The 26,739-nt window shown below is 39.4% G+C and overlaps 2 protein-coding genes across 4 annotated transcripts in view; one reads left to right on the forward strand and one right to left on the reverse strand.

Moving 5' to 3' along the window:
- Syt4 (Synaptotagmin 4) overlaps window positions 1-26,739 on the forward strand; it is a 527,459-nt gene that overhangs the window by 357,463 nt on the left and 143,257 nt on the right. Inside the window, exon 2 of one of the 2 annotated variants that reach the window (XM_069821240.1) lies at window positions 4,223-4,433. The exons of the other annotated variant lie outside the window; for it this stretch is intronic. Within the exon in view, the coding sequence (XP_069677341.1) occupies window positions 4,394-4,433 (40 nt within the window). The 5' untranslated portion in view covers window positions 4,223-4,393. The remainder of the gene's footprint in view (window positions 1-4,222; window positions 4,434-26,739) is intronic. 2 annotated transcript variants of the gene reach the window in all.
- The window catches only part of LOC138696368 (arylsulfatase B-like), a 205,346-nt gene that overhangs the window by 155,440 nt on the left and 23,167 nt on the right, over window positions 1-26,739 (reverse strand). The window lies entirely within an intron of this gene.

Here is a 26,739-nt window from a genome sequence, read left to right on the forward strand (position 1 = left end):
ATGAAATTTTGAGGAATGACTTTTCAGCCAAAAATAAAAAACAGATTATCCGTCTTATGGCCGTTAGGACTCTAATAAACAACGTGTCCGAAGACCAGTGAGATCCCATTTAGTTGATCGACTGACATGACCACTCCAAGGACGCTAACGAGTCTCCCCCAAGACGTCCTTCATCTAGCGCTTGCCAGAGGGCTTTACACTGAATGTTTCCGTCTGACACCAGGGCACAGTAGCAAACGTGTTATAAAGAAACAGTAGTCTGGCTGGTCACATTCATCCGATATCACCGAAGCTCTTACATCTTACTATTACATGATATGGAATTATATTAAATTAATAAAAAATGAAATAGACTGTATTATTATAGAGTGAGATTTCTAATGTTGAGGGGAACAGGTGTAGCTCGGGAAACCTCATCTGAGCCTAGAGCGTAGAGGTTAGAATCCAAGAAAGAGACCGACTTTAAATTTAAATTGAAAATTTTTATTGCAAGCAAAAAAAATACATAATTTAACAAAATATTTTACAATACTATTGTAATACTTGTATATGAACATTCTTCAAAATTCAAATTTGATTACCTATCTCATATTCAAATATATATTGCAAATTGTTATTGCTTGTGGGCGGGTGTAACCATTAATGAAAACTGGATGGAATAAAATAATAATAATAATAATAATAATAATAATAATAATAGTAATAATCACAACTGTAATTACACATAAAATTAAAAAAAACAAAAACAAATAAACAAACGGTACATAGCCTATACATAAACATACTAAATTAAGGATACGACATTGTTAAAGTGACAAAAAATAAAGAATAAAAATTTACATGGTTATAATTTTAAAAACAGTTCATTCACTTGTTCTTTGAATAATGTATTGTTTAGTAATTTTAGTTTAGGATTCCTTTTTGTAAAATTATTATACAATCTTGGACCGTAATTAGAACTGTGCCTTAGACCTGCTTCAGTCTTGCATTTTGGTTCAATGAGGGGGAGCGGAATAGTATATCTTCTTGTGTTGCGGCCATGATCGGATGATATAAATTTTGCTTGATATTTATGGTAGTGATTGCTTGATATTCAAAACATTACATTCTTTATATATGAGATGAATTGGATGATCAAGTTTTCTTCTTAAACATATTTTAATAATTCTTTTATTATACATTTCGAAGTTCAAACCTTGCATTGTTTTAACGTTCCTGCATAATATCTTAAGGGAGAGTTTTACTCCATTAAACCTCCAACAGTTTCGCGAGAGCATCGAGTCAGCGCTCAGTGATGTGATACCAACGTATGTTAACATAATTTCCCGAATTATTTATCTCGTGGAGAATGTCGCCTGCAGTCAAGAGAGACATGTGGAACAACTAGCACGCTAAACAGAGCCCGGCTGGTGTAAAATAAACTGAGTAATTCGGTTACAGTCTTTTTTGCCCCACTCTGCCCTAGCCTATTCTAACATTCTGTGTTCAAGGGTTTCGCTGGGTGACAAAATTCTCACTGTATCCACGATACCGGCAACTCGCTAGAGAATTTTAATAATATGATTAATGCAGAAGTGGCGGGATATCAGCAGAGGAATCGGGGGGGGGGGGGGCTGTGAAGTCTGTCCTATACACAGTTTCTGCCCACCAAACATTTCACTTGAACACACAGAGAGATAAACTTACATCTTTGGCACATGAAATCGACATGTCGGCCGTTAGGCGAAGCGCCTGCCTCATTAAGCTTTCAAACTGCAAACTCTGCTCGTAATCTATGAAATATGAAATGATATGGTAATTGAACGAGTTAGTGGAAAAATGATAATATTCCAAAATTGTGGCCATTTTGTGGGGTTTTGTAAAAACTATGTACTGAGTGTGTAAAGGAAAATATTTCCGTTTCACTTCGTTGTAATAATTTGCCTTCCAAATTTGGTTGCGTGTAAGAAGGGTAATATTCCCCGAATGTGATCTTTTTATATTACAGACTATGCTATCGTCATAGGTCGTCACTTGCAGTGTTACCAATTTGGCTGTTTTCCCACTATATCTGACGTTATTCAGTATTAGTTTATGAAATTTTAGCGGGTATTTCTATCACTCACAAAGGCAAAATAATCTCATTTCACATTGACGAAGGTTCAATTTAATGACTTCTGCGTTGTTTCATAGCGGGTTTTTAAGAATCAAGTTGACAACACTGGTCATTTTCAGTAAGCAGCTGGGCTTGTGTAACATTCTGCCTTCTTGCGATTCTTTCATTTTTTAGTACATTTTATATTTTTCAATTTTTTATTCACTACTAAACATTCTTTTGTTATGAAACTGTTATTATTAACAATAATTTTGCCTGTTGTAAAACCATTGATTAGAGAAAGGATAACATTCCAGCACGTTTAATTCTTAATAATTAATAAAGTCATCATCATCATCATCATGATCATCATCATCATCATCATCATCATCATCATAAGATTCATGAATTGGATCGTTTGATACAATCCGTCTTCGAGATTTAAATTGTTCTCGCCAACGTTTCTTAGGTCTTCCAATTTTTATTTTTCCTTGTGATTTGTACTTGAATCAGTGTTGCCAACTCGATTAAAAAAAACTCTATGGAACAGTGCAGAAACCGCTAAATTGCTATACCGTGAATGTAAAATCAAACATTATTTTTCCGCTGTGAGTGCTAAAAATATCCGCTAAAACCTATATCAGCAATACAAGTTATATAAATTTTACCCGCTAAATGAACACAGAAAAACGCCAGATGTAGCGGAAAAACCGCTGAATTGAAAAGTAATCCGTGGAATTCGGATTGTTGGCATCCGCTCTAAATGTAAATACTAGTTTGTTCTGTATTCGTCTATTTTTTCTAATATACTTGAAATGTTTAATTATTGACGTATAGACTCGTTTGTTATATGTTCAAGGAGAGTGTAATGAACACTTGTGTGTGATGTTTTGGGATTGAATGCGTATTTACTAGGCCTACAATTGCCTGATAGTAAACTTTGCAATATAAGTTACAGTTTCGCCGGTAAAGTTTTTTTTTTTTTTTTTTTTTTTTCCCCAGAAACTGGGGTAAGTGAGACATTATCCTTTTTCCACTCATTCGTTCAATTATTCTGGGGCTGGAACAGAGCTACTTCTCTTTCCAATTGCTTGGAAAAATTCTTTCTTAGACTATATAAAATTTCTTCAACACAAATCCCACACGATCTAACAAAAACAAGAAGCATGATTTCCTTAAGTATAATTTTTATTATTTTTTGTTGGAAAATAATTTGAATTATTACTGCAAATAAAAATGTTGCTGCAATCACAGGCTGCCAACAAAACTCAAGTGATTAAAGTAATCCGTGGCTCGACAGCCCATGAAGGGCCAAGACAGACCAGCCGGCTGAGATTGATAACAAATATAATAATAATAATAATAATAATAATAATAATAATAATAATATAATATTTATTATTATTACTACTACTACTACTACTACTATTGGCAACATAATAAACAGTGACGAAATTTCCTTTCCGAATTATTGCAAGTTGGGCATTTTCGTCACAAGAGACACAACTTAGAGAAGGCATGTATGATTAATATTGGAATTCTTATTGTCTCCACAGCTCAATAGTATTTTTCTACAAATTTAGCAAACTGCTGTAATTTTTCGTAGTACACCAGAAGTGCTCATAATTGTATACAGTTGGTGAATGTGCACCGAGAGAGAATAAGTTTCCATCTTACAAAAAGTGTTGCACATTTTCCTAGTTTGTAGGTCGAAGGTTCCATTCATAAAAATGTAAGAAAAAATAATGTGAATACAAAGTATATTTGCCAAATCCGTGCACATTTTGTATAATTCTTTTACCATATAACTGATTATTTAACGACGTGTATAAACTGGTTGGTTATTTAGATTTCATGTAATTGGTAATAGCGAAACGGAACGTTGGCGAGATGAAACCAAAGATACGCTTGGGATTATCCAAAATTCGTCTTACAATTAGGCCAAATTCTGAAATGAACTCAACTCTGTAACAGAACCAAGCAGGATCCAACATATGCCCGAACGCAGCTACTGGGCATACACACGCCACGCTCGTTGCCCCCAGACCACATCGGTGATCCCAAATAAACTTTCTAAAGAAGGAAAAGAATATTCTTTCGTAGCTTCTAAGGCGCTGTACTCGAACAAACTGCCACTTTTGTTTCTAGATGTGTGACAACGTGGCCTGGACACAAATCAAGAAACGTGTGTGAAAGTGAATTTGAATTTTTCCGGGCTAAGGGAATGCTCGTCCGCATACAGAAGTGTTTTGTTCGCGTGTATTTTACAGTGTTGCAATAGTGTTCTTCCATTCTTTGTCTTAATGATCAGAAGTTACCATGGTGCTCGAAGTCTTGGCCAGCGTTTCACATTTCGCAGGTAAGATATCACTTTCATTATGAAGTTGTATTCACTCTTCTGATCTATGTAAAACCTTAAACAGTCTTTATCAATGAGATATTCTCGTCTAATTACTAATTAGTATCTATCCAAGTGCAGCTATAAACAATTAATTTCCGGTCGAGGTGGGTTCCTCCAAGTTGGTGACCGGGGGGTGCAATGGTGGCCCTCGTGCTCTTCTTTTCGATCATTTTTCGTGTTATCACCAACCAAACCTTTTCGCTCTCTCGTCTTTTTGATCACTCTATTTCTCTCCGCCGGCCACCATTGCATGCGGAACGCCCACCACATCATCACAGCCATATTCACCTCTCCATCCCCGCTGTTAGTTTTCGCCACGTCCGCCACCACGACGGGATTTGTTAATGCCTGGTGAGGCTACATTATTCTTCCTCTTCTAGTTCATTATATTCATTATTAGATTAAGGTTCTTAGGTTTATAACTCCCGTCTCACCAGCGGGGATCTTTACTATCTCCGTGGTCCTGTCCCACGGTTTCGAGCGCGACTTCCAACTTGTGTGGCCCGACAGGGCGCCCAGCAACGAAGCAATAGTGGACCCTTCATACTGCCCCTATATGCAAGTTTAGGTGCCGAACCCGGACCAGAGGTCAAGTACACTCACGTAGAGCCCCCCAGGGGGCCCGGGGCGGTTTAGGCGTCCCGGTGACCGACTCCGCTCGCCGGGGCGGGTATGTCGCTCCGACGTGTTACCGCTGACTGATGGGTGTCGCAGTGTAATCAACCACAAGTCCCCTGAAGCTGCGTGCGCTCTCGGATTGCTCCGGCTTTGGGAGGGTAGGTCGGAGTTAGCCGCAGTAGTCTGGCGGTTGTGTTCAGTGTAGAGTGGGGAGCCACGGGCGGTTATTCCCGTGGTAGGGGCATAAAACTGCGACACGCCTCTGGTGCAGAACTTGCCGTTAGGTATGTAATGACCAGTTTGAAGGGTAACTTGCGTGAAGTGGGTTGCTTGGGATCGGGCTGTGGGGGGGTCCCCACGGCCGGCACAGACCGCGAAGAATATCTTGGTGTCTTTTTCTTTCGCCCCCCCGGTGGCAGGCTGACGCCGACGGTTCCGTAGGGGGGGCCAGTTCAAAATGTCCTCGCGCTCTCCTCCTCCCTCTTCATTACCGAAGAAACAAAAAGTTCAATTGAATGACGACATGGATTTGGACCCGGATAAAATTACAGTGAAAATGCCGTCTCCGAGATTTGTGAGTCTAACTATTGACGGGAATGAAAAGACGATGAAAAATCTCAGTCCCTTCTATATTAAACGCGCTCTCGACGCAATGATTGGTAAGGTTAGAAATGCTACTCGCCTTCGAAATGGAAGTCTTCTGGTTGAAACTTTAAGTCCTAAGCAAAGTGAGACCCTTCTGAAAGCGAAGTTACTTGGTTCTTATCCCATTAAAGTTGAGCGTCACTCTTCTCTCAACACCACGAGAGGAGTGATTACTACGAGCTCTTTAGAAGGCCTGTCCGATGAAGAAATCCAACTGGAGCTGGCGGAGCAGTCTGTTTCCAAGGCCTACCGTCTTTTAGGTAAGCGGGATGGACAGACTGTTCCACTTCGGACCATATTCTTGACCTTCGAAGTCTCATCTCTCCCGGAGTTCATTCTCATAGGCTACGAGCGTGTCCCTGTTCGTGCATATGTACCGAATCCTATGCGGTGCTTCCGGTGCCAGCGATTCGGTCATACACAACAGAGATGTACAAATAACATCGTATGTGCAAAGTGCGGTGAGGGCGATCATGGGGATTCCCCGTGTCCTCACAGTGTGCACTGTGTAAATTGCAATGGGGACCACGCTTCTAGTTCTAAAGAATGTCCGAGATACATAGAAGAGAAGGATATCCAAGAACTTCGTGTCAGAGATAACATAACATTTTTCGAAGCACGTAAGCGGTATTATGACGACCAGAAGAAAAAGTCGACCACAACATATGCGTCAATAGTCCATAAAGGTCTTAAGGGATGTGATGCCTCCACGCAAACGCCACCTCTGGACGACACCCGTCAGAGAGTAGAGATATCTACTCAAACTTATGTCGATGCTGCCACTCAAACAGCAGAGCCTGATGATGATAGCTGTGGACTTACTATCAGACCATACAGTCCAAAGACCAGTGTACCGACGACAAAATCTACCGGTTCCACGGCGGAGAGAAAACCACGTCGTCGAAGTCCCCGATCAGACGAGACGCCCCGCTCTCGCTCCAGGTCGGGAGAACGAAGGTCAGAAAGTGAATCCCCACAGCAGCGAAATAAGCAGTCGAGACAAAGCAGCTCTGGTGATAAGAAAAAGAGAAAATCTCCCGTGAAACCACCATGATCTAAAAATTTTTGATGCGTAACGACATAATTCAGTGGAATGTGAACGGAGTTCGCAGCCGATATGCAGAATTACAGCAGCTAATCTATGATGAAGAACCCGCTATTCTATGTCTCCAAGAGACACATCTTCGGCCTGAACATTCCCTATCCATTCGTGGTTTCAGGGTTCACCGGCACGATCACCTGGCTGGAGTCAGGGCCAATGGAGGATGCGCTATCTTGGTGAAAAATAGTATCATGTCCTCTGCAATTAACATTCAAAGCACCATTCAGAATATAGTAATCCGAATACACTTGCCTACCATAGAATTTACAATAGCTTGCGTATATCTACCACCCGACTTGGAATTAACGATACGTGAATTACAGTTTTTTGTAGATCAGCTCCCCGCACCATTTCTCTTGGTGGGAGATTTTAATGCCTCCCATCACCGCTGGGGTTCGATGAATGACAATGACAGAGGGCATGTAATAGTGGAGATTTGTACTCGTCTTAATCTCATTACTCTTAATACAGGAGCAGCCACACATCTTTCTCTCGCCCACGGCACCTACTCCATGATAGATCTGTCCATTTGTAGCCCAGTTCTGTCGGCGCACATGGAGTGGTCGGTCATGGATGATCTCCATGGAAGTGACCATTTTCCTATCCGAATTCGTCTCTCTGTATCATGTCCCACGGAGTCGCGCTGGCCTAACTGGGTTATAAAAAAGGCGGATTGGACTGGATTTGCCGAGTCCCTTTCGTTTAATGACAATGAAAATGACGATGTCGACTTAATCATAGAGCACTTCTGTACAAATATCATACGGGCAGCAGAACTACATGTACCTCGTTCCTCATCAACACCAAGACGTGTCCCTGTACCTTGGTGGACAGAGGGGTGTAGAGACGCTATCCTGGCCCGTAAACGAGCTCTACGACTCTTTCAAAGGCATCCAACGGAAGAGAACTTCATCCAATTCAAACGCTTCGGTGCCAAAGCTCGCCGCACCATTTGCGAAGCTAAGAAGGTGTCCTGGACGAAATATGTCTCTTCACTGAAAAAGAATGTCCCAGCCACAACCGTATGGGGAAAAGTCCGTAGGATAATGGGAAGACATAATTCTGCTATTCCGGGTCTAGTACATAATGGCAATATGATAACCAATCATTTGGATATGGCTGAGCTCCTTGTTACATCATTCACGCATATCAGTAGCTCAGTCCATTATGAACCTAGATTTTTAAGAATTAAAGAGGCTGCAGAACGAAATGACATCTCGTTTATATCTGATAACACAGAAAACTATAATACTCCGTTCACGTTACAGGAATTACAGTCAGCACTAGACAAATCCCCTGACACATCTCCTGGCCCAGATAATATTCATAATCAAATGCTCAGAAATTTACCACCAGCTGGGAAGATATATCTTCTCTCTTTATATAATAGAATCTGGACAGAAAAATCCTTTCCAGCTCAATGGCATAAAGCCATTGTAGTTCCTGTGCAGAAGCCAGGAAAGGACCTATCCCTACCTAATAGTTACAGGCCTATCTGTCTCACCAGCTGCGTGTGTAAAGTTATGGAGAGAATGGTTAGTAATCGCCTAATGTGGTTCCTGGAATCAGAAAACCTCTTGTCTAAGATCCAGTGTGGTTTTCGTAAGCGCCGATCAACCGCAGATCACCTTGTTCGGCTGGAAGGAGCCATTAGAGACGCCTTCCTCAAGAAGGAGCACTTGGTAGCAATCTTCTTTGATCTTGAGAAAGCTTACGACACAACATGGCGTTATGGGATCCTACGCACTATCCACAACTGGGGTCTAAGGGGAAGTCTACCTACTTTTCTGGCCAATTTTTTGGCAGAGAGGTATTTCCGTGTACGAATAGGTACCACACTTTCCAGCGAACATTTACAGGAAAATGGCGTTCCGCAGGGGTCTGTACTGAGTGTTCTTTTGTTCTCCATTGCGATTAATGGTATAGCTGCTAACATAAGTCCTCACGTAACACCTCTTCTTTATGTTGACGACTTTAGTTTGTATTACAGCTCACGATATCTCCCATCCATTGGGAGACAACTGCAGCTAGCCATCAACACTTTGTCTGAATGGGCTATATGCAATGGGTTCAAATTCTCTACTGCAAAGACGCAATGCATCCACTTTGTTAACTCCCGTGGACTTCACCCACACCCGGAGTTACGTCTCAACGGAGTAGAGTTACACTATACAGACACTGCAAAATTTCTGGGCTTAATATTTGATTCTAAATTAAGTTGGGAGGCACACATACGGGATTTAAGGCGGCGCTGTGAAAAATCTTTGAATATCTTACGCATTCTGTCAGGGGTACATTGGGGTGCAGACCGCAAAACTCTTTTACGTATCTATCGTGCTGTTGTACGCTCAAAATTGGATTATGGTAGTTTTATTTATGGCTCGGCAAATAAGTCGAAATTGAAAATGTTAGATCCCATCCATCATCAGGGTCTAAGGCTTGCAACAGGGGCTTTCCGAACGAGTCGGATAGAGAGCCTCTACTGCGAATCTGGGGAACCATCACTGTATCAGAGACGTAATATGTTGTTGTGTTCCTATGGGGTAAAGCTCCGAGCCCAACCTGAGCACAACACATACAAACATTTTCATTCCATGGCTTTAGATTTCCGATACAGACGGGATCCACGGCGACCTCGTCCAGCTGGCGTCCGTTTCCGGGAGGGACTCTCAGAGCTGGACATTAGGCTGCCGAATATAAAGGTAATAGAATACCCGCCTACACCACCATGGATTATGAATCGTCCAAAATTCGACTTAAGTTTGAGCCAGTCTCTTAAGAATTTTACACCCAATTTTATTTATAGACAACGCTTTTACGAAATTTTATCTCAGCTTCCTTATAATAGTATAATTTATACTGACGGATCCCGGGTGAATGATCGTGTGGGTTGCTCCTTCGTTGTCGACGGGCAGGTTTATAAATATAAACTGAGTTTGTATACCAGTGTTTTTACTGCCGAGCTTTATGCTATTTACAGAGCTTTGTTATTTTTAATTCGACAACCTCGGGGTAGATTTCTAATCTGCTCCGACTCTTTGAGTGCAATCCAGTCTCTGCAATCATATTATTGCGATGATTCTCTCATTGTACAAACCCAGGTTCTCTTCCACTCACTCCTATCGTCGGGCTCCGATGTTGGAGTGGTGTGGGTCCCAGGCCATGTTGGAATTCCTGGTAATGAGACAGCAGACGCTGGAGCCAGAGACGCTGCTCTTAATGGCACACTGGTATACTGGCGAGAGAGGTGGCAAGATGTAGTGACTTACATAAGGAACTGTATTCGGAGAGATTGGGAAGAAAAATGGTCTGCACAAGCGGGTAACAAACTACGACCAATTAAAAATACAGTTCGAGAATGGGATTCGTCATCAAGAGCGTCACGGCGAGATGAAGTTATACTTACTCGCTTGAGGATTGGTCACTGTCGTTTGACACATGGTCACCTATTGTCTGGCGAACCTCCACCGGAATGTGACACTTGTCATGCCCTTCTTACGGTGGAACATTTTTTACTCCACTGTCGCAAATATGATTTGCCTCGACGCCAGTATGCAATACGTCCAACGTTACGTGACGCTCTTGGCAATGATTTTAATTGTGTCAACGCAGTGTTGAGGTATTTACGTAACACGGAACTCGACAAGGTGATCTAAGTTTTAATGTCCTTTTAGCCCATTGTTATTTCTTCTCCAGACCCTTTACGTCTGGAGATTATTTTAGTTACATTTCTTTTAATACACCTTATTACTCGGACCTTATACATCCGATGTTTACTGATTGTTGTTATAAAACATTGCCACATATTTCTTGTAGCAGTGTTTGTTTTATATTTTATGATTGTCTCACATTATCTTGGGACTACTACGAGTTCGTCTTAATGTTATTTTATATCAGGAGTCACCTTGTCCGTCCAATATTAGTGTGTTTTAATGTGTCAAAGTATTTCGTCAGTGAATTTTAGTTATACAATAATGTAATTTCACCACACAAAAAGAAAAACAATAGGCATGGGTGCAAATAGCCATTGATGCTGACGCGCCCTTCAAATTTGACTATTAATTAATTAATTAATTAACAATTAATTTAGCAACTAAATAACCGAACATTTACAACCATTTTTCCCATTATATTTCATTGTGTGTTTGTGTGTGTGCTAGTGTGGGAGATTGTGAGAGTGAGTGTGTGTGTGTGTGTGTGTGTGTATACGTGTGTGCGACAGTGTGTCAGAGTATGAGAGTGTGGATGTGTTATAGCAATGTACCGAAGTACATTATATTTCCGTGCAGGAATTCTGCGTTATCATATGATGAAAGATCGGTGGAGCGGAGAAAAATTCCGTCCGGAACCGGGATTCGAACCCGGGTTTTCAGCTCTACGTGCTGACGCTCTATCCACTAAGCCACACCGGATTCAAATTTCGATGCCGGATTGAATCCTCTCAGTTTAAGCTCCACCTTCCTAGTTTCCCTTTAGTGGCCAACCCTCATGCACTGTGTCACAGATGTGTGACAGTGGCAAAATGTCCAACACGCTATGTGCAGAGGTGCACTCATTACGAGTGACTAAGTGACCGGGATCCGACGGAATCACTAAGTGATTATATACGCATATGATATTATTGCGATGTACCGAAGTAAATATGATATTTCCATGGAAAACGCTTAACGTTGAAACTGCTAAAACCTGGCGCAAAACATTTACAAAATTTGCAAAATACTTTATTTTCAACAACGCATCTTCCAATTCTGAAATACATGCTCTTAATTTTGTATACAGTGTACTTACTGTATTTTATTTTCCGGCATATCTCTGCAAGAAATGTTCGCGAACTGCTGACACACTTTAGTACAACTGCTCTGTTTAGTAGTAGTTGTAGTTATTATAGTAGTAGCAGTAGTTGTTTATACGCTGACGAAGTAACTTCTTCTTCTTCTTTTTCTTCTTTGTTCTCTCTCTTGACATCAGATTCAATTCACTGATCCCATGTAGTCAGTTACTTCTATAATGTAAAACTATATTCTGTAGTGTACTGAATAAGTAATACCGAAGTATCGCACACACAGATGACTACTTCAAAAAACGTAAATGAATAATGGATGATAAAAAATGACAGTGAACACGCCTGCACTTCACGGAGACAGACCGATGTCTCGGGAGCAAGTACTGTCCGACCGAGTGTTTATGTCGCATCTCGATTTCCCCCACCCGTTTCTGCTGGCCTTTCTGTAAAGGCTACAGGCTGGGCTGCTAGGCTCTTTCTTTAAAATATTTGGTGTTCGGAATTGGAAGTCTACGTAATATTATACAACTGTACAAAATAATTTAAAGAAAAGGGCCCCGTAAAGTAAGTAACTGTCACGTGACTTCCTCCGTTCTGCCGACGGGTGGCAGTAATCAGTTCCGTCACTTCAAAATCAGGTTCAGTCCGCTAAATTCACAAGAAAAGTCGCTAGTTTGCCGATATCTTTTGCGATGTTGACAACGTGCAGTCAAATATCGTCTTAACGAATGCCAGTTTAACGAATTCGTCAGTACAACGAAAAAAATTGTATTTCCCTTCCTTACCTGCACAAGATTCTATGCTGAATTATTTCAATTGTTCGAACGGCAATATAACGAAAATTTCACTACAACGAAAATAAAAACTTCCCCTTCATGATACATATGATCACTACAACGAAGTGTTAACACCCAGCATATCAATTTTAGAAGCCACGGAAATGTTCACTTCAGCATGGAGAAGCTTGCGCTCAACGATAATAATGAATTGCTGTCGGAAGTCCGGAATTTTGTCAGTGATTGAAGAAGAAAAAGAAGAGCCAGTAGATGACATTGAAAAGTTGGGCACAGAACTCTGGAGATATATTCGAGAATAATAACACCCCTACAGACGTGAAACCAGAAGATTTCATTGATATCGACAGTGCAATGATTGTTGCAAAGGAAGTTACAGAAGAGGACGTTGTCGGTAGTTAATGCAAGAAGAAGATGGTGTGAGTGAAAGTGATGAAGAATCTGTATGTAGTGACAACGATAGTGGAAAAAAAAATGTCTCTTGCCGAAGCTGTAAATGTTGCTAATAATTTATGGCTCTTTCTGGCTAGACAAAAAAATTTACCAGAGGATGTAATTCAAGTGTTCTTGTAAATCATCTAGAAGACTCAATTGTAAAATTTTCAGTTCAGAAATTCGTTAAAACAACATTTTCTAGTGTAAGGAACTTTCATTATAACCAAAATAATGACAGAAACTCTAGAAATTCGTTGAAACGATATTTGATTGTATTTAGTTCAAAATGAAATATGTTTCATGTGTGTACGCCAAGGCATTTCTTTAAACTACAGTATTACATTCATTTGTTCTTAAATACTTTAGCAACAAGTTCCGTGTAATTTTCATTGACTGAATTGTACTCCTGCTTGATTAGTGCAATAGGTCGGTTCAAGTTAACCACATTTTGGGCTATACAGGTGATTCACGAGGATTTACCGTCCTTTACGGAGCTTATTTCCGAAGACATTCTGAGCAAAAAATGTCATATAGACATTTGTCCTAATCTCAATATTTTCCGACTAATTTGAAATTGTTTGTAAAATACTATTATTCTTGAGTTTTAAGGGTAAAAGAATATTACAGATATAGAATATTACAGGATTTTCATTTCTATAATTAGCTAATATTCTGAAGCTAAAAATGTGTTGTGAATTTCGTAGTTGTTTGGTACAATTTTTTTTTTTTTCGATTTTTAACTACAAAATTCCATTTTCTTGCGCATTTGTCACAACAATTGTTACAAATCACGCCATAATGCTCATAATGTCTTCGGAAAAAAGCTCCGTAAGTGAGAGTAAATCCTCGTGAATCACCCTGTATATACAAGGTTTCATCATTACTTTATAGTGGTCCAATTCTCTTGCTCTAATCATAAGCAATTAACAAAAAAATATTTAATTCTTCATGTAAGTGGAAAACAAATCCATGTATTTTTCAGAATCATCCACTTGTCTGACCAATCCAAGTCCACTGAAACTAGTCTCCATGGTTACCCAACCTGGAGATGTATCGAATACCCGTCCCTAGATTACGAAATGCGATCTCCCACCCCTTTTTGCAGTAGACCTGAGAGAGCGAAAGTAGAGAGAGATAGAGAGATGGAAATTTTTATATCGTTACGCAGAAAGTTATTCAGAAAATTGGATCAATAACTTAATCCCTCTAAGTGCTTTTCACGTCGAATAGACTTTAATAACGTCATTATCGCGTGTGGCGCTACGGAATAAATTGCAATTTAGTTTATCATATACGGAATGAAAGCGCAGTAACTATACAGACGCGTTCAATTCCAGATCTGCATTTGTGAAATACAATAACCTCACAGACTGCTTCATGCAAGATTCTGTTGCTATCCACGCGCCCCCTAGCAACGAGCTGCAACACGACGTCATTGGTTACGCAAGAAGATCCAGTTTCCCTGGAAACCATGCAATCAAATACAACAAAGAAAGCAAACGTTAGAAAGTGATCATCCACATGTGTTCATCAGTTCCTCACGAGTGCCAACAGATTTTGACCAAACGTAGCAAGAAAATAATACTCGAGGCACTCAGAAGCCAAACTGACTAAAGTTAAAAGAGAATACACGCATTTCAGCATACAGTCCTGCATCCAGAAACAGGCAATAAACAGTGTAATAAGTTATAAGAGTTCTTTTAAAAGTAAATGCTGAATAAGTATTCGAATATTTTTCCGATATGCTGCATTTTGGCACGTTTCTTTCAAGGATAGGACAGACGAGCACTATCGGTAGAAGTTGCACCTCAAAGATATCGTTGGTAAAAATTCAGGCAGACAAACTCATTGTGTTTCATAAGAAATGCTTTATTTGTAATATTTTCTCCTTAATACAACATGTAATAGACTACTACACACTCAACGTCCACACCTGCGTCTGGCCGCGAAACCAGGTGACCCGGGTTCGATTCTCGGTCGGAGCAAGTTAACTGGTTGAGGTTTTTTCCAGGGTTTTCCCTCAACCCAACATGAGCAAATGCTGGGTAACTTTCGGTGCTGGACCCCGGACTCATTTCACCGGCATTATCACCTTCATCTCATTCAGACGCTAAATAACCAAAGATGTTGATAAAGCGTCGTAAAATAACCTACTAAAATAAACACAACAAATAGAGAGACTCACAAGGCGAGAGGTATACCTGGAAATTCACTCTCTTCATTTCAACTTTCCCTCACTCAAATAAGGTAGCTTTGTTCAGCTCTTTTCACTCCTGCATATTACTATACCCCGTTTCTGGAATCTGTGGTGTATAGGAACCGAAACAAGTCCTTTGCGCAAGTGGTGAATTGAGGGCGCCAGTCCAATGACCGCTCTGAGGGAAAGCCTTGATTGAAGACGAGAGTCTAAAATTCCATCTCTACCTACTTCTGTCAAGCGTATCTTACCCCTTAGAGGTCGTGAGCCAATGCAGCCCGCAATACACTCCCGCACTGGTAGGCTCCGTCCATTCGCTTGTCATAGGCTTCACGCAAATGCGTCGGTTTACTCAACAGATTCCAAAAACGTAGTTTAGAACTTATACAAGGTTAGGCAGTTACTGTTCGCCTAGCAAATAAAGATACCCGGTGAGTTTTTGTACGGTTTTAGAAGGCGGAACTAGTGTTTCGAACAGCTTGTAGAAAAAGGTACAGAAGGAAGAAATTAGAATGAGAGATGGAACTTCAAAAGCGACGGTGCTTCTATAGGGCTCGAGAAGGGTTGGGCGGATTATTCATTCACAGTTTTCTGCCCAAGGGAGGTCTTTTACTACAAACCCAGTATTCTCCAATCTTCCGTAATTTCCGCCGCCTTCTTAGTCTCCGCTTACGATCCATGTATCTTATTATCGTCTATCATCTGGCATTTTCTCCTGCCCCGAACGTTTCTCTCTTTCACCATTCCTTTCAGTTTCAGTATTATTCTATCTTCATCCATTCTTTCTAGCACTGTTCATTTCTTACTGTCTGTCCATTTCACATGGAACATAGATTTAAAATGTTTCTACTCGTAATTTCCATGTTTCTGCTTCATGCAATGTCACATTCCATATAAAGCACTTGACTAGTCTCTTCTTTGGTTCTTTTTCCAGAGGTCCGCAGATACTTCTTTTTTTTTATTAAAAGCTTCCTTTACCATTGGTATCCTTTTTTTTGAGTTCCTGGCAGCAGCTTATGTTACTACTTGTAGTACACCCCAAGTATTTGAAGATGTTCACTTGTTCAACTACCTCGTTTACAATTCACACCTTTACCTTCTCCATTTTTTTCCGGTAACTATGGTCTTCGTCTTGTTTGCATTTATCTTCATCCTATAATGCTAACAGCTGTCATTTAGCTCCATTAGTATATCCCTTATTATCATCTCCTCTTCCACTACAACATCGTATTATCAGCAGATTTTATACATTTTATTCTTCCTCCTATCATCATGCCTCCCATGTTCCGAAAAGTTCTTCGCTAAACCCTCCATACAGTAGGTAGATGTTAAACGGGGAAGTGACATAGGAAATACTATTGTCGTACTCCTTTTCCTGTTCCACTTCTACGACACAATAAGAATAAGTAAATGCAGGCCTATTTATGGGTGTGCATGTGTGTATGCATTTAAGAAAATGTAGGCTATGTAAAAATGTTTCCAAGTGGTAGGAAAGATAACACACTGGATTTTTTCCTTAAAAGTAATGGCTGCACTGAACGTTAACGAGTTGTCAACACTATTATTAATATAGCTTCAACTGACATCAAGAGGTTAAATATTATCACTATGATAAACGTGTTACTAATAATGTAAATTCAGACCCTGAAGAGTGTTGGTGAATGTAGGGATTCTACGGGAAAAGTTGCAAAAAGCAGAGTAAGTTTGACATCTGAACGCCTCATGTTTCAAGCGCTCTGCACTTAACCAGCTCTTTGAACTGAACACAGATAACAGAAATACAAACATAATTCTCAGTTCACAAACTGAAAGGATTCCTGTTTTGACCTCTGTTCGCCAAGGCAGACGTTCGCAACCTGCATGACCTCCTGTATAACCCTATGATGTTTGCCTGTAATCTCTGATCTGTCACATTTCTATAGTTGGAAATCAGTAGCGAATCGGGCACGTACGTATCTCGTTGCCATGACGACGAGAACGGTGAAGTTTCTGTCAATACGTTGACTGTGCATTCAACTGTTGAGACGAAAAGTAAGAAATGGCGTTTTATTAACCCTATGAGTTATTTCAAGCGCGAAGGAGAAACCTGCGCATCGAGACCATTACAAAAGGCTTTTATTTTGTGCCTCAAGGGGATCCGCACAATTCTTATGCTTGCGACATATCCGGGGTTTTCTCGGTTGCAAACCGGCCGGAGGCGGTGGAATTTTAGAGCTATAAAAATTCTTCTCTTGGTTTCAATTATAGAGGAGTAAATCCTGGAGTATTCGTGTGCATTTACAACTCGTGAGAAAATTTCTACCGATAGCTAATTGAGAAGATTCTTTGGAAAATACCACTGGACAGCTGTTCACAGCCCTTCTGTTCTCTTGGCACGAATAAATACCGCTACGTGTACGTGCCAACGCCTCGATTAAGTGTGCAGAACTCTGTCTAGTCCAGGGATGGGCACAATGTACCGCACGGGCACTGTATACACCACCCCTTCATTTCTCCCACCACAAATCCAGTAATCTCTACAAGAAAACAAGTTTCCTTATAAATCCGTCCATTTCATCTCTGGCTTTTATATTAACATCTTGGCTTTGCAAACTATTATTTCAAATGTTCTAAGTGTTTGCAAAAATATATCAGAAAGGAAGGCCAGTCTAAGAAGTAAAATTAATTGAAATAGTATATTACGATACAAGGTTGGGAAATGCTTTTTACAAAATCTAGGATTAGTTGAAAAACGAGCAGAGCTAATTTTTCAATTTAAGAGATTTTGTAATGCACTACACAAACTTGTATTTTACAACCGTTTTTTGCACGTTCATATTTTTAAAATTGCAAATACAATATATATTTTGCATTGAAAATTTAGAGCAATATTATTCCAAAGCCTTCGCAAAACTGTACTGTAACAATAACAAAGTAACAATAAGTGCAGTGTAATGGGTCTATTTCAGTATAGTTTCATGTTATGAAGAATGGTTTCCCTAGCAACAAATTTCTGTGTGGAAATTCTAACTTTCAAGGCCTGACAACAATAGCTGTAAATACAACAAAAAACACGATCGTGCAAAAAATTGATTTGCATTTTACAATTACAATTTCTCGTCTTGCAGGTATCGACACATTAAAAGTTGGGTGGTAGCTACTGAGTAAAATTATCGTTGTTTAGGATCTTACAGGTATTTGTATTTTTCGAATGGGGTTAATTACTGGTATGGTAATAGGGAGGGGTCGCAAACGAATGTCTCGCCTAAAAGTGTGTCGCACCTTTAAAAAGTTTGGGAACCACTGCTCTATAGTATGAGGGTTACTCTTACACATTTCATCCGTTAAGATTCCTCACAAATAAAAATAAAACTGAGTGGACTCGAGAGCTACGAGACAGTCATAACCCGGTGCTGATAACTCTATCCTAAAAAAATCTCTGAAATAAGATCTAGTGATTCGTAAGCAGTGTGTACAATAGCAGAATCCCGTCTTGCAAGGGAACTTGGGGCTGAGAGAAAGAGTCTACGAGAACTCCAAGCCTGTTGGCCGATTTTCACCGTTCCGTTTAGAGAATCATAAAATAATTTGAAGGGAAAAAAGCCTAAAATGGAGATAACCTAACAGCTACCACATGAGAGGAAGAATGTCGCAAACACGACGCGGAACTAAACCAAGTCAGTTTTTCGAATCGAGAATAATTTTAAGAAATTACGATCTAGGATAAAGGAAGTACGGAACTGCGTCAGAGTAGTTGCTTTGTAGATCATCCCGCGTCGTACCTTGTAATTGGTGCTCTTTCCATTCCTCCTTCTTTTATTGCATTCGCTGTTTTTCCACACAATGGGGTGTATTCATACAAATATTGGATACGTGGATTTATTTTAGTAGGTTATTTTAGGACGCTTTATCAACAGCTTAGGTTATTTAGCGTTTGAGTGAGATGAAGGTGATAATGCCGGTGAAATGAGTCCGGGGTCCAACACCGAAAGTTACCCAGCATTTGCTCATATTGGGTTGAGGGAAAACCCCGGGAGAAACCTCAACCAGGGATACGTGGATTATGTGGGTCAATATATACATGCACATTGTATAAAATAATAATAATAATAATAATAATAATAATAATAATAATAATAATAATAATAATAATAATAGAGATAATTTAAATATTTATTCTTTGAGATATATATACGAAAATACGAAAAGCCTGAAATCCCATAAAGGCAACGGCCTCCTACAGGAGTGTAGGGGAGCTGAAGGTCTACTACACTTGGGGAGCCAGTTCAAGAGACCTTACACTATACACTTACAAACTAAACACATAACTTATACCAACTAAACACGAAAAACTATACAGACTAAACACATAAATTATGCAACTAAACATCCACAAAAAGCTACGCAAACTAAACACATAAATTATACTAATATATATAACCATTAAACACTGAGAAACTTGTAACAGCTATATATTGTTAACGAAAATTGTTTGAAAAATATTTCCTTAGTCTATTCTTAAATATGTTTGATGTCTGACAGTCTCTGACATTACTCGGTAGGAAATTCCAAAGTCGAGGAACAGCCACAGAGATGGAAGACGATTATGAGGATGTTCGGTGGGAGGAAATGGATAATATTAACGAGTGTTGTGATCGTGTGTCTAGATTATAGTGGGTGGATAAATTTTGAAATACACTACAGAGTTAAAATAAGTACATGTTGTATTTTATTGCTTTAATTCGAGTATAGACACTTCACTCAATCATTGCATTTCCTTCAATCTCCTGTCAGTTTCTTTTATTGATGACAGGTCTATTCAGAGGATGCACAGCTGTTGCATATTGTCTTCAGTGCACATTTCTGTTGAAATCCGAATCTTAATTGAATGAGTAACGATTCCCATTATTTCATTAGCCTCGTTGTATTTCGGTTCCCAGCTGCGTTACACATTTTAATTGGTGTGTATTTTAATTAAAGCCATACGCGATTCAGTCTGTACTGTACCTACCGCTTGCTGTTACAAGCCAGTGCAGCGTAGCGGATTTATTGAGTACTACAGCAACATATTGTGTAATACGAAGATTGAAACAGTGGAAGGGCTTAAGGGCATCCAAGTTACTGACGTGCAGCATACGAACGAGAACTTTGAGATATTACTGCACGCAGCAAGCGCCGTTCCCATAAGTAGCCCTATACCTCCCAGATAATACTTTTGTTGCGTAATAAAACGAACTTATATTGCCAGTGGATGGCAGTATAATCCTTCTACGTAACAAATTGCTCTCGTTAGTAATTTCAGTTAAAAGGCCATGTTTTCGGGTACAGTAATTAGTTAACATGAGTGCAAATTAATGACTTCGCTAGGGATTTAGAAGCTATTCCTCGGGTTGCTTCTGTGGATTTAAATTGTTTTCTCATCTTCCCTGCTCTTCAGGCTAGCGATTTTAGTATTGCACTATAAATGCTGCTGACATTACATAATTCATCCATCGGCATTGAGTTCACAAAAGTCACAGGACTGAATCTTGGGTCACAGAGAAACGACGAGGAACAGAACCAAGTCAACTGTTCGAATCGCGAATGATTGTAAGAAATGGAGATACTAGGAGAAAGGAGGTCAGAGAGCTGCCTGGCAGATCAATCTCACTTGCTTGGCTATGGAATACTTTCACTTTGCATTACAAAATACTGCGTTCTTTTCCCGCTTTTTCTCTTTCTGTGTGACGCATATGTTGGAGCCAACTGACCATTAATTTGCAGTTCATACAGGTCAGTCACTATCGTAAGTACTTGCAAGGAATAGCACAAGCATTCCTCCTTTCACCCAAAATGAATGTATGTATAATGATTTTATTCAAAGAACCAAATAATTCACTGTATTCATTCGCTCGCTGTCCTCGTTTATTTTCTCACTAATTCACTCGCTTATGCACATAGTCATCCATGTATTAACTCGTCTACTCACTCATTCACCAACTCGTTCACCCACTAGCTCTTATGCTCACTTATTAATTCGTTCACCAATTCAATTCGTTCTTCCTTTTATCAACCAGTTCTCCCGTTCGCCAACCCGTTCTCTTGTTCGCTATTCCGCTCGTCCGTTCGTCAATCCGTTTATCCGTTAACTAACCCGTTCGCACATTCTCCAACCCGTTCACTAACTCCTAAGCGCATTCAATAGCGAGTTCGACTAATTAGCTCCTTCGTTCATTCGTTAGCTCCTTCGCCCATTCTTTAGCTTCTTCGCCCATTCCATTCGTTAGCTTCTTCTCCCATTCATTAGCTCCTTCTCTCATTTAATTCGTTAGCTTCTTCTCCCATTCCATTCGTTAGCTCCTTCTCCCATTCTTTAGCTCCTTCGCCCATTCGTTAGCTTCTTCTCCCATTCGTTAGCTTCTTCTCCCATTCGTTAGCTCCTCAGCTTCTTTTCCCATTCGTTAGCTCCTTCTCCCATACCATTCGTTAGCTCCTTCTCCCTTTTCATTCGTTAGCTCCTTTTCCTATTTCTTTCGTTAGCTTCTTCTCCCATTCGTTAGCTCCTCAGCTTCTTTTCCCATTCGTTAGCTCCTTCTCCCTTTTCATTCGTTAGCTCCTTTTCCTATTTCATTCGTTAGCTCCTCAGCTTATTTTCCCATTCGTTAGCTCCTTCTCCCATTCGTTAGCTCCTTCTCCCATACCATTCGTTAGCTCCTTCTCCCTTTTCATTCGTTAGCTCCTTCTCCCTTTTCATTCGTTAGCTCCTTTTCCTATTTCATTCGTTAGCTTCTCTTCCCATTCGTTAGCTCCTCAGCTCCTTTTCCATTCGTTAGCTCCTCAGCTCCTTTTCGCATTCGTTAGCTCCTTCTCCTATTCGTTAGCTCCTTCGCCCATTCGTTAGCTTCTTCGCCCATTCCATTCGTTAGCTCCTTCTCCCATTTCATTCGTTACCTCCTCAGCACCTTTTCCCAGGCATTAGCTCCTTCTCCTATTCGTTAGCTCCTTCGCCCATTCGTTAGCTTCTTCGCCCATTCCATTCGTTAGCTCCTTCTTCCATTTCATTCGTTACCTTTTCAGCACTTTTTCCCATTCATTAGCTCCTTCTCCTATTCGTTAGCTCCTTCGCCCATTCGTTAACTTCTTCGCCCATTCCATTCGTTAGCTCCTTCTCCCATTTCATTCGTTAGCTCCTCAGCACCTTTTCCCATTCATTAGCTCCTTCTCCTATTCGTTAGCTCTTTCTCCCATTCATTAGCTCCTTCTCCTATTCGTTAGCTCTTTCTCCCATTCGTTAGCTCCTTCTCCCATTCGTTAGCCCCTTCTCCCATTCGTTAGCTCCTTCTCCCATTCGTTAGCTCCTTCTCCCATTCGCTAGCCCCTTCTCCCATTCGTTAGCTCCTTCTCCCATTCGTTAAGTTCTTCGCCAATTCGTTAATTCGTACACCCACTCATTAACTCTCCCTAACATTAACTCATTCACCCCAACACATATTAACTCATTCTCTTTGTATTTCTTAAGATAGGAAAATAGAAAACTCCCTATTGTAATCATGCTCTTGAAACAAGACTGTTAAATAAACCATTATTATTATTATTATTATTATTATTATTATTATTATTATTATTATTATTATTATTATTATCAAACTTTTAAGACATAAAATAAAAGAAAGGAAAAGGCTAGAAGGAAGACAGATATGTACGGACTAAATAGCAGTTTTAGGAATCTTTCTGCATTAGCCACTACAACAGTGCCCATAAGCCTGTGCGATGAAGGCATCTCTGTCTGCTCAGTGCGACGACTGATATATTATAACAATTTTTAATTTGGCACTAAGTGTGATGGATGGAGGTTGAAAGACATTATCATCCATTACACGAGAGATCTTGGCTTCCTTAATGATTCCTCGAGCTCGGGTTGCCATGATGATGAAATTTATTTCCAAGTTACTCCACAAAGAGGTTTCAGCGCCACCATGCCACAATTACCACTACTTCATCTCACTGAATAAAGACTGCATTGAAAAGTGAGATAATGAACCTGGTTTTGAGAAGTGTCTACTTCACGTCCAAGAAGGAGCCATTTGGAAGCAGGGACGGAGTGAAGCCAAGGAGGAGAGTACACAACGCAGATCTGTTTGTCACATTAATATATGCAAAAAGATAGAAGATGAGTTTAAGACAGACATTATTTAGTACCAGTATGGATGATTTGTATGTAAATGGTCTTTAAATAAAACTCGAGAATATCTAGCAATGCTGTTAATTTTACTCCGTATGTAAAGAATTCCAAGCGGAAGGTAACCTCCAGCAACTGAAAAATCATTTTGAAATTAAGTGATATATTTAAAGCAATCAGTGTCCTGTTAATGACAATTTCTCACTCTAGTTTTACGCGTTTCATTGTAATCCAGTTCATTACAGTATATTGTCGGCTGTATTTCAATTTCTTCATTCATTCATAGTGTTCTACCCAACGGTAGGTCTTTCACTGCAAACCCAGCTTTCTAAAATCTTTCCTATTTTCTGCCTTCCACTCAGACTCCGCATATGATCCATATATCTCAATGTCGTCTATTATTTGATATCTTCTTCTGCCCCGAACTCTTTCCCTTTCACCATTCCTTCCAGTTCATCCTTCAGTAGGCAGTTTCTTCTCAGCCAGTGACCCAGTCAATTTCTTTTTCTTTTCTTGTTCAGTTTCAGCATTATTCTTTCTTCTCCTACTCTTTCCAACACTGTATTTCAATTCTGAGGTTGTTTTATTATATTATTATTTATGGAAATATAGTCATTTACTGTGAATGAAATTAAGAATATATTTTTTTTTCATTGTACACAAAATACATTTTTGTTTCCATAAGTAAGGTGTCTCATTTGAGAAGCACACGTTTGTATACTCCACTGTGTGCTGGAAATCAACATCTGCATTGTTTTGCAATTACATACAGGTTCCATCAACAGGGTAAATAGGTACACTCAAATGCACTGATAGTCGGACGATATAAACCAATGTTATCTATTACACCTCCTCCCCAATGTATGAGTAGCAGATATGTTCTTATTTTAAGAGTAACTTAGTATTAAATGGAAATATAGTCTTTTATTTTGGAATCGACTCTGAAATGTAATTTATGTTGTATCTTTTGTTACTTCATATAAAATATTCATTATCCATTATCAGGAAACATCATCATCATCATCTAAACAGACAGGATTGGGCCTCCAGGGTCCGTTCCGAGACTCAATTCTTGTCAGACCACATTCTTTATGGTCTTCCAATATCCCTCCTTTCTATTGGCTTATACTAAGTGCCAGTTTTGCTAACCTAAATCCCTCCATTCTCAAAATATGATTTTTCCTACTGTGACCTGTATCTTTCTATGTCCTCTACATATTAGTGTCCCCAAGCATGTTTCTTATAATTTCATTTCTAATATGATCTTGTCTACAGAATCCTCCTAACGGTCTTAACAATTTAATTTGTTGCGCTTCTAATCATTTTTTATCTTTCTTTTTTAATGTCCAGGTTTCAGAGCCAAAACGTAAAGTTGGTTTTGATGTTATTCAATTGCATAACCATTGACTGAATTTTCCAAAATAGGCTATCTTCCAATTGTTGTATTTATTTTATTACAATCATTCTTTTTGTTGTCCTTGCTATTTCTTTTATATATGATATTATATTTCTTAAATATTTGAAATTATTGACTTGTTCTATTAGATATTATATTTTCTAAATACTTGAAATTACTGACTTGTTTTATTACATATTATCGTCGGCTTAGAGTGTAAGACTTTCTCTTTGGCGGTTAGTAGGTTTACACTCTAAGCCGACGTTATATTTCCTAAATACTTGAATTTACTGATTTGTTCTATTACGAGTAGATGTTATATTTCCTAAATTCTTTCAATTACTAACTCGTTCTATTATATTCTCATCAATAACTATTTTAGACTGTAGCTTTTCTTTTCCTTTCATTGACTTTGCTTTTGTTTTAATCACTGATATTATCATGCCATACTTGGAGGAAATTTTGAATAGATTTTGGGCTACATTCTGTAAATTAACTTCGGTTCTATTTAATAGAGCTTGGTCGTCAGCATATAGTAGACCGAATACTGTAATATTTCGCGATAATTTAATCCCTGGTTTGCTTATTCCCTTCCTTTCTTCTATTAAATGTAGAGGCAACCCCATGACAGGCCAGGTCGACCCAGAGGGTGGGTGGCGAGAGGGTAAGGCTCTCCCCTTTACAGAAAATCGGCATTTAATGGCAGTAGGGATGTCAGTCCTACGTTCCCGCCGCTTTTACCCCCAAAGAAATGCTCCTGTTACTCATTTCTGTTAGGAGCTGAGTAGATCCCAGGGCCATGGTGCGTTTGGAAGGATTATATATTATATTGAACAGTAAAGGTGAAAGGGGTCACATCCCTGTCTTACTCCTCAAATTGTTCTAATTCTGTCCAAGAATTTATTGATATATACAGAGTGAACAATAAATACAGAATATAGCTAATATCTTCTTAAATTTTAATTTTACAAAAAAAAAGTTTTATAGAATAATTCTTAGACATAAACCATACAATTTGATGGACTGGGACTTTGTTTGGATGTGAATGGTTCTCATTTTGCACATCTGTTGTAAAGTTTGGTTAGTGCTAGTGTTTTGTTTAATTTTATGGCCTACTCAACATGAGGTACTTATTTGTTTCAAGTTTGAAGTTCTTGAAACAACTTTAATATATGAGGGTTCACAACCAGAGTGAGCCAAGTCCTTCTGGAATAATTTTGAGAAATTGAATCTTAAAGTTCCTGGCTCATGCTTAGCAACCTTCACCTTCCACAGGAAATGCTGCCCTTTGTGAAGTAACAAATGAGTTATGGACTTGGTTTGTTATGGCAATGAATAAATCTAAGTTTTCTTCATCCGAAATTGTATTAATCCACAAACTGACCACTGGTGGACTTGGTCCACTCTGGTTGTGAGCCACTCTAGTTAAAAGACACGAAGCGGGTATATAGGTAACATTTCTATGCATTCATATGAGAATTTAATTGAGATTCAAAATAACCTAACTAAATTTTAATACAGGTTGAAATTTAAAAAATATAAAGTTTACTGTCACACACTGTACGTCTGAATAAGTAACTTTTTTCGAACACTCGTATCATATTGTATGGTTTATCTCTAAGACTTTTTGTATGATAGGTAGCAATTGTTTATACCGTCCGACCATCACTGCACATGAGCTCTACAGATTGCAACTGTCACTCGTACACTGTGGAAGGTGTGTGATAGATAGCAATTCTTTATACCGTCCGACCATCAATGCACATGAGATCTACAGATTGCAACTGTCTCTCGTACACTGTGGAAGGTGTGTGATAGGTAGCAATTGTTTATACCATCCGACCATCAATGCACATGACATCTACAGATTGCAACTGTCACTCGTACACTGTGGAGGGGGTGTGATAGGTAGCAATTGTTTATACCGTCCGACCATCAATGCACATGAGATCTACAGATTGCAACTGTCACTCGTACACTGTGGAAGGTGTGTGATAGGTAGCAATTGTTTATACCGTCCGACCATCAATGCACATGAGATCTACAGATTGCAACTGTCGCTCGTACACTGTGGAGGGTGTGTAATAGGTAGCAATTGTTTATACCGTCCGACCATCAATGCACATGAGATCTACAGATGGCAACTGTCACTCGTGC

This window comes from Periplaneta americana, chromosome 3 (genome assembly GCF_040183065.1).
Source record: "Periplaneta americana isolate PAMFEO1 chromosome 3, P.americana_PAMFEO1_priV1, whole genome shotgun sequence".
Classification (NCBI taxonomy): Eukaryota; Metazoa; Arthropoda; class Insecta; order Blattodea; family Blattidae; genus Periplaneta; species Periplaneta americana.